Source organism: Parasteatoda tepidariorum, chromosome 7 (genome assembly GCF_982258835.1).
Source record: "Parasteatoda tepidariorum strain Cologne lab strain chromosome 7, Ptep-v5.0, whole genome shotgun sequence".
In the NCBI taxonomy this organism is placed as follows: Eukaryota; Metazoa; Arthropoda; class Arachnida; order Araneae; family Theridiidae; genus Parasteatoda; species Parasteatoda tepidariorum.
In genome coordinates, this window is record NC_141761.1 from 32751267 (window position 1) to 32772815 (window position 21549).

General features: G+C 29.6%; 1 protein-coding gene across 2 annotated transcripts in view; it reads left to right on the forward strand.

Annotated features, from left to right (window-relative positions):
• The first annotated feature begins 2267 nt into the window (after nucleotides 1–2267).
• The window catches only part of LOC107457311 (calcium-activated chloride channel regulator 1), a 41354-nt gene continuing 22072 nt past the window's right edge, over nucleotides 2268–21549 (forward strand). The window contains exons 1-7 of one of the 2 annotated variants that reach the window (XM_087167634.1): nucleotides 2268–2605; nucleotides 4474–4762; nucleotides 10376–10535; nucleotides 11781–11907; nucleotides 14500–14618; nucleotides 16541–16655; nucleotides 17461–17670. In XM_087167634.1, the coding sequence (XP_087023760.1) occupies nucleotides 2441–2605; nucleotides 4474–4762; nucleotides 10376–10535; nucleotides 11781–11907; nucleotides 14500–14618; nucleotides 16541–16655; nucleotides 17461–17670 (1185 nt within the window). In that variant the 5' untranslated portion in view covers nucleotides 2268–2440. The remainder of the gene's footprint in view (nucleotides 2606–4473; nucleotides 4763–10375; nucleotides 10536–11780; nucleotides 11908–14499; nucleotides 14619–16540; nucleotides 16656–17460; nucleotides 17671–21549) is intronic. The other variant, XM_087167633.1, reaches the window with a different exon arrangement.

Consider the following 21549-nt stretch of genomic DNA (forward strand, 5'->3'; position numbering starts at 1 on the left):
CAATGAAATTTGGTATCAATGGTTTATTATCGCAGCCTGAAGTATAATACATTATATAATATTATAATATTTTCTAAAATAAATCTATGATTAAAAAAAATCATGTTAACCCTGCTTTATATTTTTCTAAACATTTTCCAAACTAATTCAATAACTTCAAAACTAATTAAATTTTTTTTAAAAATGCCAAATTTTTTTTCTTTATCTGTAGACTTAGTAGTACTTAATTTACTACATGGAAATTTAAACAAATCACGAAGTGGTCATCTAAAAAACGTGGTGCGAAAGAAAAAAAATTATAACTCAAAATCTAATGAACGCATCCATTATATTTTCTCATTGAATATTTCCTAAACATTTCTCAAAAAACGTACAAAATTTTATATTTTAATCCAATAGGGTATAGCGTTTCAAAAATCATTAAACCCAAGTCAGTAAACAAGCCTGCTGAAATTATCATTTAAATGAGTGGAACAGATTTTAGAGATTATCGTTGCTAAGTTCCATTTATGAAATTGATCGCTCAAAAATATCTTAGAATTACTTATTTGTAAATTTTCTACGATCATTTAATTTTTTTAATCTTTAAAATAACGTCATTCTTTTGATCCTTAAAGTACGGACCTAGTCTTTAAAACGGTTATTACGGAGCTCCCTTATGTGTACGTTTAGAACAGTGATTGCGGAGCTCCTTCATGTGTTGAAAGAAAATCATCGAAAAAAGAAGAAACCTAGTTATTTTTAAGTCCTACAAAGGAAAAAAAAGTATGGTCAAATGGTATAATTTACCATGCTTTTAGGACTCGGTAATTTTTACCGAAGCGATGATTTAATAATGATTTTGCTAAAATTAACAATAAAATAAGGTTTAGTAATATGTTATAGAATTTGGTAATCGTGGTAAAATTTGGTAATTTTATCTTGATACCATAGACCAGGGATGTCAAACTCAAAAGCAAACTTGGGCCAAATAAACAATGCTTAACTTTAGGTGGGCCTCAAAAAAAAGTTAAGAAAAAAATCAGTGTTTACAGAAACAAATATTTTTATTTTGAATAGTACATTGTAATAAGCATATATAAAGTAAAATTATTGTTTGACATCTCTTCTCTGCTACTATCTTTCCTATTTCGGGAGAAATTTTATTGGCCGAGTACTTTCAAAATCGACCCAACGAGAGCTATTAATATGGTTTCGGACAGGAGATTTATTTTCATTCATAACAGAAAAAAAATTGCTCGCACTGATAAGTACTTCCAAACATGGAAATAATTTTATATGTCATTTTTGGAGTATTTTCAAACCTTGCCGGTAAATATTTGTAAAATTCAGGCACACCCACTTCATTGAATTTCATCTTCAAATTTGAGTCGCACTGAATCTCAATCACTTCCATTTGCATATTACTGGGTACTGAGTCTATATTTATTGAGAAAATCGAAGAAAACAAATAAAAATTGTCTTCCAAAGAATTAAAATCTTTAAACCTTGTTTCAAATTCTGTTCTAAGATTTGAAATTTCTTTCTGCGTATTTTTGATAAGATGCAGTATCCCTGGAATGGCAGGTGCCGCAAGCCAATTAGAATTTTACATTTTCGCGATTACAATTTAAAATGATCCGTATAGTTTATAAATAAAGTATATTATAATTTTATATGCTAGTTTCCTTTCTAATTCACATTTCTATTTCATTTTTACTTTGCGTTGGATATATTGACTGGGCCGCAAAAATGTTCATCTCGGGCCGCGAGTTTGACACCCCTGCCATAGACCATGGCATAAAAACCATTGATTCGGTTAAGCTTACTTTTCAATTTTGTGTTTTTATTTAATGTGTGGCAATGAAAACTATAATTTTGAAAGCTAGTATTTCCGGTAAACCGTTACCATGCGAACGGAAAAATTAACAAACGAGTGGTTTAAATACCGTATATTTTAATTTGTAATACCAAAATTAAGTTTTTATTTTTTATTTTTTTTTTTAAACCTAAAAATACTATTATCATAGAGTATGATAATTTAACCGAAATTTTTTACTCTTTGTACTCCAGCTACGCCAATGTTTTATGAAGAAATAGAATTAAAAAAAAAAAACACTTTGAAAAACGTCATCTTAAAAATGTGTATTAATATTTTATTTTTATTGCAGTGAGTCAGTGAGTTAACGAAACGCGGAACTGTAAAGTGATCGAATGAACTCAAAAATCATATCTATTACGCCAAATGTTAAATGATAGGACCTCTTTTAGTTGAAACTTCTTTGTCATTTTTTTTTATTCCTGATAAAAAACACACCTATCTTTCTACCTGCTATCTGTTCTCCCTGATACCTAACATGTTATCACAATTAGAGCAGCCATTTCTTTTATAAACAACAGAAAGACCGTTCTAAGTCTTTTAAAATTTGTAATTACGCAGTAATTTAGACACACAAAAATAATGCTCGTAAGATTCTGGAGTCTCCGCACCGCTCTGTGCTTGGCACTATTTTTAAGAATAGAGGCGGAACTGTCCGTAGAAAAAAATGCTTATCAAAATGTGGTGGTGTCGTTTTCATCGAAATTACCCCCAGAAGATGGCATCAGTTTAGTGGACTCCATGCAGGTTAGTGTTAGTTTAGTAAATCAAATAATCCTGAGGTATTTATAATCGTCTAGGATTACTGAGTAAATATGGCCTTTCTAAAATCTAATCTGTTGTTAAACCTGTCTGTGACGCATCGCAAACAACGAATTTATTTCCTCTTAGATTTGTTTGAACTTTTAATGGCCTTCCATTTGTGTAGATACTATTTTGAATTAAAATTTTTATCTTATATTATACACTAAAAAAAAATTTAAAAAAAAAGGGGGGGGGAACTAATGGATGCATATTTTTAAAATGATTGAGTAGATACAGATTAAATTTTGAGAAAGATAATATTTTAAAATACAATTATTTTTGAGGAAGATTTTGAAAAAGGAAAAAGTGCTATATTATACTTTTATGATAGATATATTATTTAACAAATACAGTATACAGATACACTATTTAACAAAACTATTATCCAAATAAATATTAGTTGTCCGTAACTATAATTAGTTTTCCTTAAATATATTTGATAATTTAACTTGGCAGCTATAAGTTAATTTTTTTCTTCTCTGAAATCTGATTAATTAATCAAGTTTAAGACAAACTATGAATTTAATTTAGATTACTCATCTATTTATATGTTAATTTTATAAATTTTTTAAATTTTTTTTTAATTCAATAATTTAATGTTAATATTGTTCTCCTACTTGTGGGGTAGAATATAATAGCTTACCCGAAAGGATGGGTATGCATTCTCTATTTAAAGTCTTCGTATTTGAATGAATATTATATTGAATTTTCAAATTTTTAACGTCCTTGAATTATATATTTTTTCAAAAAAATTCAAAACCTAATCTAAGCAAGAAAAATCCTCTGACACTAGTTTTACTATAAGTCAGAGATTTGTTAAATGATTCCTCAGAAACAGAACTACGTTGAATGTACTTAAATATTAAAATATTTGTTCACAATTAAAACCACTTCAAGATTCTTCTTGTTTCCAATATGCCCCACTTTATACCATTCCTTAAGAACTTTTAAAGATGCGGTAGAAATAAGTTTTAACATTTTGTTGAAAAAAATATGTTAAAATATATCGTAATCTGTTTTAAAAGAGTGCAGTTTTAAATTTAAAATATTTTAAAGTTTCATTTTTAAAAAAAAATTTCTAGAAGTTATTATCTAAAAAGTTTTTTTGATAACAATTTTCTCTACATTCTTTATATAAGCAGTAATGTCGCTTGAACAAGGGTGAAAATTAAAATAATTTAGTTACTCAAGTGAAGTTTTCTAGAACCTGAAATTTAAAAGGTAGTTTAGTTCTTACGCAACCATTCCAATTGAGTTAAAAATAATAGTAATAATAACAATAATAATATAAATAAATAAATAAAAATCATACTTTTTTTATTTAAAATAATATCATGTTTTTTTTTAAATATTTTCTTCATTGCACGAATTAATTTTAAAATACCATTTTACTTTGATTTAAAAGTGGCTAATAACTGAATTACTAATAACTGATTACTGATAACTAATTTGATAGTAAAAATATATCAATATTGGCATATATCTATGATATGTAAGACATTCCTTCTATAATCGAATATGTACATATTTAAAAAATTCGCTTGAATTTTAGTTCATCACATTGTTATTTTTTACGAATCGCAGTAGCAATTACAAGAAGAAAGATTAAAAAAAAAAATTCTATAAGTACTATCACTTTTTATCAACTGGAGGATATATGATGCTTTGCAATGGTGCAAAGTGACCCACTAAACAGTTAAAAACTATCTCGTTATTTTTAACAGTTTAAATAAATTTTATAATTTTGATAGTTTTCGTTTTTTCTTGAGCATAGGATTAAGCATGAAAGTTACACTATTTGTTGTTTGCAGAAAATCTTCAATGAAGCTTCATCAGTTCTTCATACAGCAGTTGGTTTGAGGATTGGAAGTGTGACTTTTCATTTGCCTCGGACATGGAATTCTTCCCATTGGTCAAATGTTGGTTCTGTTTCATCTTACAACGCAAAAACTGAACCAGATATACAGGTGACGTCATTGACAGACAGTGCATTCGGAAAACAACCTATCGCCCACCAGTATGGAGGCTGTGGTGTTTCTGCCCTTGGGATATCGATTCCCAGTGAATTCTTATTGGCTGAAGAAGAATCTTTCCCAAAAGGTAATTTTTTTTAAAAAAAGAATCTACATTTTTTATCTGGCACCAACATTATAGTAGATATTATTCATTTTTTTAGGTTGTCTTAAAGTAGTGCTTCCCAAAGTGTGGTACGCTTACCCCCAGGGGTACAGAAACAGTTTAGCGGGGCTACGCGTTCTTAAACGAAATATTTTGCAACAAACTAAAATTTCAAACTTTTTTATTTAAAAGCAAAGCTAGCCATGAAAATTTACGATTACGTATTTTTCTGTTGGCTATTTTTTTGCAGAGTTGACAGTTAATTAGTGAAGTCAACAGCTAGTTGTGATTTAACTTTCGTGCAATTTTTTTATAGTAAAAAATACATTAATTTTTTATTAGTGGTACACAGCGCTACGAAAAATTTAGAAAGGGTACACAAAAGTCATAAGCTTGGAAAACAACACTGTCTTACAGTAATGATTTATATATATATATATAGCATAGTATAGAAAACCGGTAATGATGTTGGCCTTATTTTTATCTGTAAATAATAACTTAACTTCAAAAATTTTTATGTTTGTTTCTTTTTCTTTATTTTATTTCTTTTTTTTAATTAAATTTTCTAAATCAAGATGGTCCAACTAGTGTAATAAAATGATACGAAAATAAAATAAAACAAAAATAACTATTTATTAATTTATTCAAAAGTAGTGATCAATTAATAATATCATCAATTATATTATTTTTAAAAAATTTTATAATTCAAGGAAGGGGGACACTTTAATATCATAAACGAATTTCACGTAATGATTTTACACTCTTTAAACTAAAGTATTCATAGGAAGATTTATTATGATATCAGGAAATATACTTTTATTGTTCTATTTATAACCTAAATTTCCAATACATGAAAGGTATTTAATAATTTTGAACTTGCCTTTTTTATCTTTGTTTTTCGGATTCAACAGACTGATAATTTTATATCAATAAGTACGTATGAGGTCATATTGAATACCTCTTTCTTTGTATTAAAGATAAATACAAAGAGTTGCTCACGCACTGATAAATACCATGGTGATAACCAACACTGTATATATCTAGGTACTTGATATATCTAGACAAAATATTCAATTGTATTATTATTGCGAAATTTAATCGAATTAATCTTTACATTTGATTCACCGAAATTGAATCAGTGCAATATTACGTGGAGAGATGTTACACAAAATATCCAAAAATAACTTAATTTCGAATATGTCATGCATTAATCATGTTGGAAAAAGGCAGCTTTTTCTAAAATTAAATGTTTGCCTTTAATTCTTTCTAATCTTTTTTTTCCTTCCCTTTTAACTCTTGTATCTTGGTTTTGCAATTGCATGCGTCAACTAATTCTTTTTTTCTAATAATTAATACTAAATATGCTATAAAACACAATGATTAAATGCACTTATTGATTTAAAAAAAAGCATGGCTAAACTTTGTTGCCGCAAACACTTGAAATCTGTTAAGCATTACCGAGTCAATCTGTAGATTAACTGATTTGCTCTGTTAAAGTGCCGAATCAAGGGTTTTCAACATTTTAGAGACGTAATGAGCACATTAACGGCTTCGGTGTCACTAAAATTCGTATTTCTTATACTATAAAATAGTGTGTTGATTATTTTAATTTAAAAGCCGAACGGCCTATGTAGGGGGCAGGGAACTGTCCTTGCATCAGAAAGGTTCTGGGTTCGAATCTCGGGCAAGGCGTGAACGTTCTTTCCTTCTCTGTACAATCTGTCCTCACTGTGGGAGCGACGTTGGCCCATCTAATATGGTGCCCTTGAAAAAGAGGCCAACAAAATCGCCCTGTAAGTGTAATTGACGGATGCTAACACAGGTGGGCACTAGAAAAAAAAAAATTATTTTAATTTTATTTTTTAGATGCCGAAAAATAAACAGATGACATTCTGTAAATTTCCTTACAATTTTGTAATTATATTCTAAACCGTTTGATTCTTTATTTTACAGTTTCTAAAGTAATTGATAATTAAATCTGACAAATAATTTGTTGATTGTTTGATTTTACTAACTTGATTTGTTTTAGATAGCAAAAAATTAATTACGTTATATAAGAGTAAAGTTGTTCCAACAAAGATCTTATTTTCACTTTAACGAGTGCTTAATAGACAATGTGCAAATTATCTGCAGATTACCGAGGTAATTTGAGAAACTAAGCAATTTTTGTCATTTTAACGGATTACCATATTCAATCTGCATAATAATTAGATAATCTATAGAATAACTTATTTATAAATTTTAACATGCACACAGTAGGAAATTTCTCGAAAAAAAAATGATTAAACAACAATCTATTTAATTTTTATTTTACCATATTCAAACTAAACAGTCAAATAACCGTAAATAAGATGGTAATCAAACTGTTAACAGCGGGAAAAATCGCTTTCACATTATACCGTTAAACAACTAGAATTTTCTCGCACCTTTTAGGCCCACCTAATGAAGCAACTTAGTCACTTGCAGCTGGGCACATATTATGGCCGAAAGGGCAAATATGTCAATTTCACGACCGACAAAATAATAAAATAGCCGAATATTTTTTCGAAAAATGAAAATAAATTATTGATTGTTTTTTATTTATTCGTGTAATGAAAAGTAAATGCATAAACAGGCAACGCAAAAATTACAATAGATTGCGTTGTTTTTTAAATGGACAAAAATTCTGGAATTGCTAATGACATATAAACTTTTTCTCTCCCACTAACCTAAAACATGTTGCCCTTTTAAAAAGATAATGTTGAAAAATTTTTTTAGTACAATTCATAAAATATTGTTATTTCAGAAAAATGTGCCTTATTTTGTTAAATAGCAAACACTAAAAATAGAAAACTGCAAAAAGATTCAATAACCGTGCTGTTTTTAGAATCATCTCAAACAATTGTTTTTTTTCTAGCTTTAGGTATTTCTGAATACTTAAATAAGGTACATTAAGACATTTTTGGACTACGACTTATTTTAGAGCTGTCATTTGAATGTTCAGCAAATAGTTTTAGTATAGCAACAGTTTTTTTAAAATATTTTGATAAATTATAAATTGAAATTTTTCTTACATTTTACCGTTAGGAGACAAGCATGTTAATATTTCATTGATGCTCAATCGTACTGAGTCAAGTATTTCATTAGCCCCGGTATTGAAATCTGCTTGCAGCAAACATTTTACTGCTCGAAACAGTTAGAAACAAACTACTATTTGTATAAACGGATTCCTTTATTTTGTTAACCCCTTAACAATCGGTTAATTTTCAAGAAAACGGTCATAAAAGTGCCTAATTTTTTGGCTTTGGTACTTGTATTACGTATCTGATTAGTGCTGACATCTAGTTTAAAATAAACTAACTAACTAACTAACTCAGTGGCGCGACAGCCCATTAAGAGGGCCAAGGCCGACTGTGCCCATCTCAGTTTTCTTGACCTTGGGCTCTGGGGTGCGGGAGCATATGTTCCGGTCAGGTGGTCAGCCGAACGCGGAACCCCCAGTGTTAGTTCCCAAGCATGCTTGGTACTCATTTTATCGACCCACTGAAGGGATGAAAGGCTGAGTCGGCCTTGCCCGGCCCAAGGATCGAACCAAGGACCTGTGGCACGACAGCGCGAAGCGCTACCGCTCAGCCACCGGGCGACTAATAAACTAACTATCTACAATTACCTTAAAAATATCCTGGTACTGCCATCTGGTGTGTAAAATGAGACATAAAATGTTTTCCGGGCAAAAAAAATGAATTAGTTTTATTCTTATTGGCGCGTTACTACTGAACACTCCAGCCCGTCAATATCACGGGAGGGAGAAATCGAGGGCGAAACCTCACCCTGTCATTTTCACGGGAGCGAGAAGGAGGGGTTAAGAGCTGCAGGAAGGGGGAAGAAAAGCGGGAAGAAAGACGCGTTTACTTTCATACTATTTATGCATTAAATCACATAACTTCAGAAATTATAAACAAAAAGAAAAAAAATAATAATAAACGGTGCAAAAAAAATAAACTCTGTCGAAATATGCTCTGAAATATATCCTAAAATATATACATTTTGGATCTATAAATAAAAAGACATTTTCAAAAATTTTTCGAGTGGAACGGAGACTTTTATTTGTTCGAAATAATTGGCCTTGTAACTATTTAACTTCGATTCCAGGGGAAGAGGAGTCCTTCCATTATCTTATTCGACTTTTGAAATTTCAACTGTAGACGGAATAGTTTGATATCTTTAAAAAGTTGTTTTTAAGATTAGCAATAGAAAAAAATGCATTGCATTGATTATTTATATTGTCATGGCTTATCTTTTATTATTTTTTCAATCTAAAAGCCATAACTGTTATCTTACGTATAATTTATTTTAATACCGCGTTCAGTATTTTAATTCAATTCACTGTGTAACTGTCTCTCAAAAATTCACGTCACGAAGTCATTCCTGTCTGGCAAGTCTTGAGAATGGGCGCTTATTTTTAAGCGCTTTTAACTTTTATTAATGTTCATTTTTTTTTATTTATTTTGAAGCAAATGTTTCATGCCCTCAAAAACGGGGGCCCATTCTCTAGATTTCACAGACGTGAATGAAGAAAACAAAAGCAGCCTGTAAAAAACTGTAAATTATCTAAAAGAATAGGGAAAATAAAATTGAAAAATAAAATTAGACAAACTGCGGTAGCCGAGAGTGAAGCAAAGAATGAATACGTTGCCAGTGCAATCTTAGCTATATCGGACAAAACAGACGCGTTATAAAATTTTGACTAAAAGAATATGGTAGAAAAAAAAGTTTGTTATCAAGAATGTGATCAATCATCTATTGCTGCACATTCTTGGAATCTTTGGGATAAATTTTATACATTTTCGACTTTAGTTGCATCGTACAAAACAGACGTCGTTTAAAATTTTGTCTAAAAGAACACAATAAATATATCCATTATCAAAATGACTGTATATCATCTATTGCCGCACATTCTTGGAATTCTGGGTATAAAATCAATTTCGATTATACCAAAATTCTTACCACCCTTGTCACATCAGCTGGTCTTGATGTCCCGGAATATTGTTTTATTCATAATTAAAGCAGATTCCTTTGTAAATGACATGAGTTCCTCACCAACTCTGGATAGAGCGTCGGAATGCATTTTGCCCTGATTTGCTACTGCGGTTTATCTAGTTACATTTGTGTCTCATCTAATATTTGGGTCTCGATCATTATTTTAATCAGAATCTTATGTTCGTAAAAGAAAAAAATCCGTATTTTATTATTTTAACAGGGTTCATGCGGTCCTTAAAACAATAATTTAACTGTGGCATCACTATTGTAGTTATGCAGTTATCTTTAACTATAAAGTTAAAGTTTCAAAACTTAAGCTTTCAGTTTATACGTGAAAATCGGATTATTTGAATGACAGTTATTCAGGGTGATATTTTCTTATTTTACGCACCGTACAAACTATGCAAAAACATTTTTTTAAGAAAATGCTTTTTTGGGAAGTGTGTAGTATTGTTTCCACGTTTTATGAATTCTGAATTCTTTTAAAGAATGAGTCATTTTACTTCATTATATATATTTTAATATATGTAATAAAGTATTTTTTTAGTTTATTATATTTTAAAATTTCGTTCACAGGAAAAACTCTGGCAAGAGAATGGTTGAAATATCGATATGGAGTTTTTGATGAAAATGGTTTTCTAGATGATCCCATGTATCCTACGCATTACACCATTCCCGGCAGTGACGAAATTCATATTACTGACTGCACATCTCCAAAAATAGGTTATTCAATCATGTAAGGATGGCTACACTTTTTGAAATTTAAAATATTTGATTATTTTCATCTTATTAATTATATCACTGTAAATTTGAGGGGCCTCGATTTCAAATAGCATTAGGAGACATAAGATACCCCTACCGAAAGGTAACATTTCATTTAATTAAACTTTGATAAGTTTTTTTAAAAACTAGAATTAAGACATAATAAATATTTCGTTGTATTGTTAAGTCAATTTTACAAAATGCGAGAATGTCCTAAAAATAGATACAAGAAATCGGTGAAATAAATAAATAAAACATCTAAAGAAATGTTTACTGAAAAATATATCAGAAAAGTAAAATAAAAAAGGGCTCTTCTAGAATATCAAAAAAAAAAAAAAAAAAAAAAAACTGTTATGATACTTGTATCTTAGCGTTTAGTTGCACTTCTTAATGTTTTCAATTGTTTCTGTCATTTTAAAACGTAAAAATGAAAAGTGATTGAAATTCGCTTTTCACATATCTTTTAAAGGAAAAATATAAGTAGTTTTTGTGCTTTGATACTTAAAATTTCAAAAATAAAATTTTAAATAACATCCCCTCAAAAAAAATATCTTTTATCAAATTTCTAATTGTATTATATGAAAAAATTTCTTTGCAACTAACATACTTATAAAGTCATTTGGGGGAAAAATTTAGTTTCGTTTTATAAAATTTTAAATCGCTTTAATTCGTTTTATTAAATATTCCATTTACAATGCAATGTTTACTTTAAGTACCCGATGAACTGATTATTTAACTGAAACTTCGCAATTTATCAAGAAAAATAAATGATTTAACTTCAGTTTAAACTTGAAGTACAATTTAATTTCCCCCTTTTTTTAAATTGAGTAAAAACATTTAAAAAGCTTTATTTACCTATTGTTATTTCTTTTCGTATTTTCATGTGTTAACAAATTTTTTCGACTTATATAGTATGTTTGATATTGAAGGTTTAATATTTTTTCGTTAGCATACACAAAACAATTTTCCATTTGAACTTAAAACATAATTAGAAATTATGCTATTTTAATGAAGCAAACATGAAATTTCTATCCGCTGATGATGTAAAATGCAAAATAACTATTTATATTTTTCTTATGTAAGTGTTTATTTCTATACTTTATGTTACTTTTAACCTGAGAGTTGAATGAATATTTCGCAAGCCGTAAGTCGTAGTTGGTAAGACTCTACTTGCAAAAAGACTCTACTTTAAAACTAACTCAACGTTTCTGCTTTACAGGGATTCCGACAACAACAGTTGTGTTTTAACATCCGAAACAGCTAACAATTGCTCAATTCACCCCTATGAGGAAGATGGGCAAAATGCGAAATCATCTTTAATGTTTTACCATGAAAAACTGCAACAGGTGAGCAGCTTAAATGTACTTTTTGACTATATAGGGTGTTTCATAATTGGATGTATACATTTTAAGGGATTTTGCAAGGTGTTTCAAGTAAGTTGCTGCTCACTCTAAGCGAAGACAGGTCATATTGAGAATTTCATAAAAACCATGGACAACGATGCTTAATTGTGGCCAGAATTCCGTTACTGTAATACTACTGTGCCAACTCTTTCTGCAGGTTTTTACTATAGCACCTTAGCAGCATTGTGTGGGTACTGGTAGCTGCTCCTCAACTGATTTATTGAACCTTGATTTTTTCTGTTCTCAAAACTATCATGGGTCACGTTCCCGATGAATCCCCAATGATCAAAAATCTGTTGAAACAATTAGGACTGCTTTCATCTAGTACGCTTTTTGTATACATGATGTTCAGTTAAATGTTCTCAATAAGTCACTCTCTTATTTTCTTTAAGTCCTAAGGATAATGTAATCAATTTCCTTTAAAAGCTTGTTGCAGCATTTCTCGAACACCAGGGAATTGAAACGAACTTCTTCTTCGCCCTACACTTGGAGTTTGCAAAGTGTCTTGTCAGGGGATTTAGCGAATGTCAGCTGTTAAATGTTTACACTAATTTCAGGTTTAGCATAATTTTGGTAGTATGCAAAATAAAAAAATTGAAACACCTTAATAAATTTAAATGGAATGATAGAATTGTCATGAACTAGTAGGCCAACTTAATTGCTTATGTGATTCACTTGGATTAAACTAATTAGTTAATGCAGACGCTATTTCAAGTTACGAATTGAAATAATAATAAATATCCCGACTTCCAAAAATTTGAAACACATGTTAAACTTTTGCGAGTGAAAAAAAAGCACTTTGTCTGAATAAAAATACCTTTTCTTCAGAGGATTAGGATTTTTAACTCTGAAAATATACGAGAAGGGGTAACCAATATCTAAAAAAATTGTCCTTATGGGTTCGCCAGGAAAACTGCCAAAAGTTTGGAGCTTTTAATGCTAAGTTTTGTTATTGCGTGTTTTAATGATGGCCAATAAAAACTTGAATAGAAAGTTACACAAATTGTTTCAGCATTTTAAAGTTTGAAGTCTTAATGGACAAGAATCAAAATCTGATAGAAATCGTTCAAATAGTGATAACAGAAGAAAAAAAGAAAATTTAAAAATAAACTTTCTTAAGATTTCATTACTCAGAAAATATTCAATCGATTTAGCTTAAATGTTCGATTTCATCGTTTAAAATTACGCAGTTTAAATAAGGTAAAAAATTATATTTATTAAAATTCAAATTTTATTCGACTCTATTAGTAATTAATTATAAAAAATAATAATAGAAATAATAATTAGTTATAAAATGATAAATTGTAACACTTTTAATTATAGAAAAACAGCAATTGGCTGTAAAAAGAATATTAATCCTAATAATACTAATTATTTAAAAAATTAATTTTTTACATGGAATTATTTTTAGATAAACGAATTTTACAACTGAAGGAAAAAGTTTATGATTCATTTTAATAGATAATGAGATATAGGGAAATTAACAAAACGTGATATTAACAAGAAGGAAAACATAACTTAAAACCGTTATAAGCCAATTACCTAAATTATTGGTTCCCTATTTTCAAAATTATGACTAGTCAAATTTTTTCGATGGTTAAGAATCCAAATCTGTTGAAAATAAGAAATATGTTTAATATCAAGAGCACATTTTGGTATCTGATTTCGAAACGTAAAATATTATCACAAATTAGCATATTTCAGGTCAATTCCTAAATTGTATCTTAGTATATGAAGTCTTGATACATTAGATCAAAAGTTATTTAGGTGTTAAATTTTTTAAAAATTTATTTTGAGCACTGTACATCTTAGCAATTTTTAATCCTAGACACCAAAATTTGAAATAAATTACCTACTTGAGTACTAACCTAAGAAAAAACTAGAACTGAGTTAGCTTTTTTCGTGATTACAAGTAATCATTATACATGGAAAAAGCATTGTTTACACGTAATCATATGATCCCTGTATATAAGTAATCAATGGTCACAATTACTATAATTAATTGTTATTGCTGTTTTTGTTCAGTGAAATTTCATTTTATGGATACCGAAATATGCTTACTTTATTTTTTTTTAAAAAAATTACTATTATTTTAAAAACTTATCCTTTATATGTTCTTTAAATCGTCAATTTCTAGGAATTAACCTTTTTTTACCGTTTAAGTAGGTTTAAACAACTAAATTAACTGAAAATAAAAGTATAATTTAATTAAAAAGGAACAGTTTTACTATAGCATTTGCTCTTTGCTATTAATTCATTGACAAAAAAATCACTTTTTTTGTGTTTTCCGTGTTTTTATTCGTTCTAAAAAATTTTCTTTCATTATTTTCTGTAATCCCTTAAAAAATTGAACCCCTAAGACTGAGACACGCTGTATTTGCAATAATATACTGTCTCTGTTTGCTAATCGATATATAATACGAAAATTAAAATCCTGAAACAAAATATATGTTTAAATATTTCTTTTAACATACATCTTTTTTAAAATATATCTTTTTTATTTTTTTAATTTATTATTTTTTGTTTTAATTTCAGTTGGACCACGTCTGTGGTAAAGAGGACCGAATTCACAATGTTGGTTCTCCTAACAAACAAAATCTCATTTGTTCATATAAAAGCATATGGGAAGTTATTGAGACATCTGAGGATTTTAAGTAAGTGATTTATTTTTAGACATTTTTGCAGCTGATATAATGAATGATTTGCTAGAATAATAATTATTAGAAAAATTGACAATTCCAGTTCTGTTTAAAATAATTTCACTTGTGGTTATAAAAAGTTTCACTGTTTAGATTAACCTTGTGTCTCTTCTGGTAGATCAATGATGCCGTGACATTATGTGGAACACGGGGGAAAAAATCTGAAATAAAAAAGAGTTCTTATTTCAGCTGATAGATGGCGCATTTAATGATTTGCCGTAATTTTTTCATGCCGTAAAACTATTCTCCTTAATTCCATTTCAGATGGGAAAAAAATGAAAAAAGATTTTTACTTATTTGATTCTGCTATTCTTATTACTATTACTACTGGAGAAAAAGGCGAAAGCAGATTTCAAATAAAACTGAATTGACAGCAAGTACAACACCACGTCATATTGCTGCAATAGATTGAAAAATTCTCTGTGCTACGATTGAACTTGCAATAATACGTTTTTGTTGTTGTTAATTTACGTCGCACTAGAGCTGCACGATGGGCTATTGGCGACTGTCTGGGAAACATCCCGGAGGATGATCCGAAGACATGCCATCACAATTTTGATACTCTGCGGAGGGGATGGCACCTCCGCTTTGGTAGCCCGACGACCTGCGCGCGAAGTCGAGCACTTTACGGTAGCACAGTTTAACGAGGACCAATACCGCACACCCTCTGTCTCTACGCAGACTGATCCAAGTGCTCACCCACCCGCACACTTGACTTCGGTGATCTGCTGGGAACCGTGTCTTAACGATCAGTCCACTGCGGGACCAATAATACGTTTTTAAACATGTGCTTTATGAACAAAATAGACTGCATATATCTTATTACGAATCAAATGGTGATCAAAAATTCAACTCATTTTTTATAACAGATTTTCTACCCATTGTCCATATAACGTATGTACTAACTTTTATTGATATCTACCTACAAGAACGGACTCGTTGTAGGTTTAAACAAGGTAGATATAATTATAACCTACCTGTGTGTAGAAACATTTGAATATATTTTCGAGGATTTTATGGCTATAAATTATTCAGTTATAATCACTCAAAAAAAAAAAAAAATAGATTGATGAAGCCATTCTGTACAAAAATAATAAGGGATAAAAAGTTAGACAAGTTTCTTTTTATGAATAAAAATGCATTCGAAACAATTGAAGTATTTAAGTAGGTTATTGATTTATGATTCAAGCATTGAATTAATAAAATAATTTAGTACGTTAATTTATTTTAAAAAATTTAATTGGAAATAACTATATTGTATTGATAATATTTTACTCACCCGACATTTATGCATTGTTTATCGAGGTAATTAACTTAATTAACTTATTTTAATTTTCTTAATTGAAACTCAGAAATTTTAGTTTTACAAATATGCCATCTTACTAGTTTGTATTTTTTGCGTAGAAAAAAATGTAAATTAAAGATGTATTTCTGATGTACTATAATCTGATTATTTTCCTCCCTTTCGAACTTATGGGCAAAAATTACAAGTTTGACTATAGGTTGGACATTCATATGGAGGCAAAACATAGTGTTAAAGAAATAGCGTAATTAATTATACAGAAGGTACAGATACATTATGTTCAGTGAGTGCATTCAACGTATTTTAATAAAAATTTTATATTTTTCAAAAATATTTCTTGGCTTCTGTAGTGCAATAGGTTTGTTAAAATGCGTAAAGAATTGCAATGAATTAAAAAAGGAAAGATAGTATTAATATTGATTGTATTTTAAGAGTTTTCTAAGGCTTAAGTTTCGACTGAAAGCTTTTAATTTTTTTGTTTTTAAGTTTCTTCCGATAAATTAGTTTAATTCACATTCTTTTTTAAAGTCTATGTTGATTTCGATAAAAATCTAATCTAATATTATTGTTACAGGTCTGTTCAAGCGGATGATGAGGTTGCGGATGAAGAAATCAAGTTTTCCTTTGTCCAGGAAAGTGAATTAAGACTTGCTGTCGCTTGGCAAGATACGAAAAGTTTACTAACTCAGGTAGAAATTTTCGAAATATTTTCTATTGAATATTTAGATAACGCTTTTGATAAAATATTGCCTTGTCCAACTCATACCTAAATAGAAATTATTTCTTTTTCTGAATTAATTTCGGTATTACTTTGGGGGTTTTGAAATCAGAATCCATCGAAAAAAAAGATATGTTTATTAAAAAAAAAAGCGTTTTTGTGTCTTATTTCGTAAGTTAAAATATCGTATGTATTAAATAACTAGCATGTTTGAAGTGATTAAGATTTACATTAAGATTGATTCCTAGAAAGTGAAGATCCGATCATTAGATTAAAAGTTATTGAGATAGGTCCGTTTTTTCATTTTGCGCTCTGTACTCCATTTATCAACGTATATAAAGCATAATATGAATAAAAAAACAGTTGTTTTGAGAAAGAATGTTTTGTTTTCACCTTGTTGTTCCTATTCATTTATATTGTATTCTACTGTGGTGAAAAATCAACACGTGGGTTTCTCGTTCTTTATCTAAAAGACAATAAATACATAATTTCTGAACAAAAAATGAATTATTTTATGGTCAACCAATCAAAGGTTACATTTCACAAATATTTTTGAAGCGATGCATGTTGTAAATTGGGCGAGATTTTTAACTAAACTGAAACATAATTATGACGAGTTGTGCTGTATGGGTTGCTTCGCTTGCTTCGACCTTGTATCAAACATTGTCAAATTGTATTTAACATTTAGTAAGTGTAACACAAACATTGTCAAAATATTAGAAAGATGTATTATTTAAACCATTTGTACCATACTAATTACTATTATTTTTAACTAGGGAAGAACTATTTTAAAAGTTGTTCAGAAACTGATGTTTGACATCCCTGATGGCAGCAGAGTCGCTCTTTACAGTTTTAAAGATACATTGAATGAACACGTACCTTTTAGAGAAATTACTGAAACAACTCGAACGTCTTGGGCAACAAATTCCAATTTTGGAAGCACCGTGGATGGGCAACCACTTCTTGCCGTCCACCAAGCAGTCAACGTAAGTGAAAAAACTATTTAAAGAATGAATCAAGCCCGTATAGAATTCTTAAAATGACTTAATTAAAAAGGATTTACCCTAAAGAATAAATCTACTATGGAATTTCTTAAAATGATTTAATGAAAAAGAACAATTTTGAAGAATAAATCTATTTTGTATAAAATTCATGAAAATAGCTTAATGAAAAAGATTGATTTTAAGGAATCAATCTATCCTGCACAGAATTCTTTAAAATGCTTTTAAAGAAAATGATTTTGAATTTGCAAATAATACTCCCCACTTCTCTTATTGAAGACTGGGAAATAGGCTTCATAATTAAATACCGATTTATAATTTAGATTGAATACACCCTTTACGGTGTGTAAAATTAAAGACGAAACACCAAATAAACTTTGAAGTAATGATTGCATTTTTTAAAATGCAATCTAAATATGATTCGAGGAACGATCTTTAAATATTCTAAAATATTTAAGCAGACTAATTTAAGTTATCAGACATAAAACCTTTTTTTTTCTTAAAGTTTCTTTTTTATCAGAAATAAAATCAGTTCCATTACGTATTGAAGATATTTAACACTTATGTGTCAGATATTTTACTCTTATGTGTTTATGAGTCAGGCAATGGACGAAAAAAAAGTTGTTGTCGCTGCACACCACGTATAATTATAGTTTTATTGCAAGACACAGCACACGAAAGCGGATTAGATTAAAAAAGTTCCTAAAACGAAAATATAATGATATTTTCGGCCCCTTACTAAACCTACTAATAATATTACAGCTTATTAAAACACGCCGATAATGATATCTCCCCCCCCTGGTAAGTTATAGCCCTAAATAGTATTAGTGAGAAGCAATTGCTTCCAAATTTAAACTTGAAGAACACTTAATAATCATCATTTAAAAATTTTTAATTTTGAACTAATTTTCCATTGAAGATAATAAAAGCTTACACGAAAAAAAATTAAACAAATTAGGCAACTTTTGTTGATGTAATTTTATTATTTCGGAACTATTACATTTTAAGCAAATTTTTACACTTTCCCTTAAACATAAGTTTCATAGAAAAGACGAGGTTGTTTTGATCTGCATGCTGGAATTATATTTGATTGAAGTGTGAAAAGTCTGAAGAAAAACAAATACAGAATTATACAAAATGTTAAAAAATCTTGACATATAATTAATCTTATTATGATTCCAAGGTTTAAATAAATTTGATATCTAATTATAGCTAACGACACTAGAATCACAAAAAAAAAAGTTTTAATTGCCAAACCTACCGGCACTTGAAAAAGAGGGTGACAATTCGAAAAGAGGGAAAGAGAGAGATGGGGTTTAAAAGAATGTTCGGTTGAATTAACTTGATTGTGATTCATATACATTGAAAACAACTGGATAGAAAAACAATGCCAATGATAAGGTCATAAGATATGCAATTTTGAAAAAGACCAGTGTCCATCCTGAGCTGATGAGAAAGAAGAAATTTCGGAAAGTGCTGTTTGGCGAGGCTTTCAACATGTTTTTTTTTTAATAACGCCTACAAAATGGCCGAGAAATTGACTCATTAAATATTGAATCACATTTATAGTTTCACCTAATTAGTGATAAGCAATTGATATTCAATTTTTTTAATTTCCCACCAAGTAAGTAAAATTTCATAATATTCAAGTAGTTTTAGATTTTAAAATGTGTTTCATTTAATTTCAACCTATCCTACTTCTTCGTAAAGGGCTAGAAAATAGTAAGTGAAGCATTAAGAACTCCGTAGATCTGTGGCGTAACTACCACTATAAATATTAAATACCAATTCACTAGTATATAAGATAGGTTAACTTGATTCTATCTAGAGGTACCTTTTGATAGATGAAGGTTGACATAGTCGATAATTAATTCACCACATTGGTGATCCGGACGTGAAAAGAACTTCCCAATATTGATGGATGATTCCCATTTAAACAGTTGATTTGCTTAATATAAACTGTTCAAAGAAAAAAAAAAGATCCGGTGAAGTAAATAAAGTAGGAAAAAAAATGAGCGAAATACTATAAACAAAAAAAAAGAAAGAAGAAAAAGTATAATGAGCAAAAATGTTACAAATAAATAAACAGCATGAATCAACTAGTGGTATCCGTTCATCGAATTCTATCCCAGATAAAATTCTGGAAGGGGAGTAATGTAGCGTAACTACCACTATAAATATTAAATACCAATTCACTAGTATATAAGACATGTTAACTTGATTCTATCTAAGGGTACCTTTTGATAGATAAAGGTTGACATAGTCGATAATTAATTCACCACATTTCACCGGAGAGCCTATTTTACCCATTTGATCTAGAGTCTATTTTACCCATTGGCAAAATGGGTCTTGGTTTGGATTTGATGGCGTACAAGCAATTTTCAACTGGGTTCAAGAGTAATAGTAAACAGTGCGCTTGTGTGCACATTTATATAATGTTATATGGGTCACGATATACTTATTTTAACAGCAATCTAATAAACCTTTCCACAGAACCATGGAGCGGTCTGTTTTCCCGAATTTTTAAGGTTTGCATAAGCAAATATAATCGAATAAATATGTGAGCAACTTTCGTAAACACATCTTTTGATTCGTTTACATATGACTGAAAGCTCAGTAGTAAACTTACAGTTAAAATAAAAGAAGTATAATTAGTTGTAAATACCATGGAATTAAGTGGAATAAATCCGGTTAATGATGTCACGGAATGTTTAGAAGAAATATATTTTTCAACGTGTAGTGACATTTTTCGCCGGACTTTAAAAGACCACGGACTTGTCGAGCCTATAAGACGAATTATTTTAGTTGGAAATATTGAGTACAGCAAGCGAGAGGAAGTGAAAAATAATCATATCGAAACTGTAAAACAAATCCGAAATGAAATAATGCACAAGGAGTCAAAGATTACTGGAGTCTTAATCATACACGAAAATTTCTTTTACCATACTTTCGAATGTTCTGATGTAGCCGTTGGAAAAATAATAAAAGCAACGGTCAGTTTTAAATTAAATGGAACAATCCTTGGTGCTAAAGTAGTCAAAAGTTGCGGAATTATAAACAGATATTTCAAGAAATGGAATAGTTGTGTCATAAAAACGCCAAACTATATAGATAAGCAAGTGGAAATTGAAACTATGAAAGTGGAAAGCGATATTCCAATCATTGCTCAAATGGTTAAGAAACTAGAGGATGTTATATTTGTACTGGCATCTTATGTGCGTTATCTAAAATCTAGTGATTTCGAGGAAAAGGTTAATGAACTACTGCCAACAGGAGTCTTAGCTTTTCGCCAAGAGCTCTTGCAGATTTACAAAGAAGCTTTTTTCTTAACCGTTGAAGAGTATGTGAGTTTTTATTTAAAGCCCCAAGAATATGTATCCTACCTTGAAGAAGAATGGCCTCCAACTGCTCCTATACACGATACTGTAAGATATCTGGAGGAAATAGAAATATTTGAGAAAAATGTAGAAGGGAATTTACTTGAGGAAGAAATAAAAATGCGAAGTGGAAAACGATGGAAGAAAATGAAGAAGAAAATGGAAGTTGTTACCGTTCTTCAAGAATCTTAACTTCTTTCACTTGCTAATAGAAAAAATAAAGTTTCCGACTTTTTTAAAAATTAAGGTATTTTTTTATTCAGTGTTTAAATGACTGTGTCTAAAATTGAGGCCAAAAATTTATTATTTTGTTTGTATTTTCCGCCAAGTCACAATCGCCCAGCCAAAATAGTGTTTATTTGTATACTGGATTCCAGACGAAAATCCCAAAGTCAAAATGATTTTTGAAGTATTAATCTTGATTATCTTGAACCCGTCAGTTACAAGTTCTAAAGATCTTTAAAAATACAAGTTAGTTTTAAGTAAA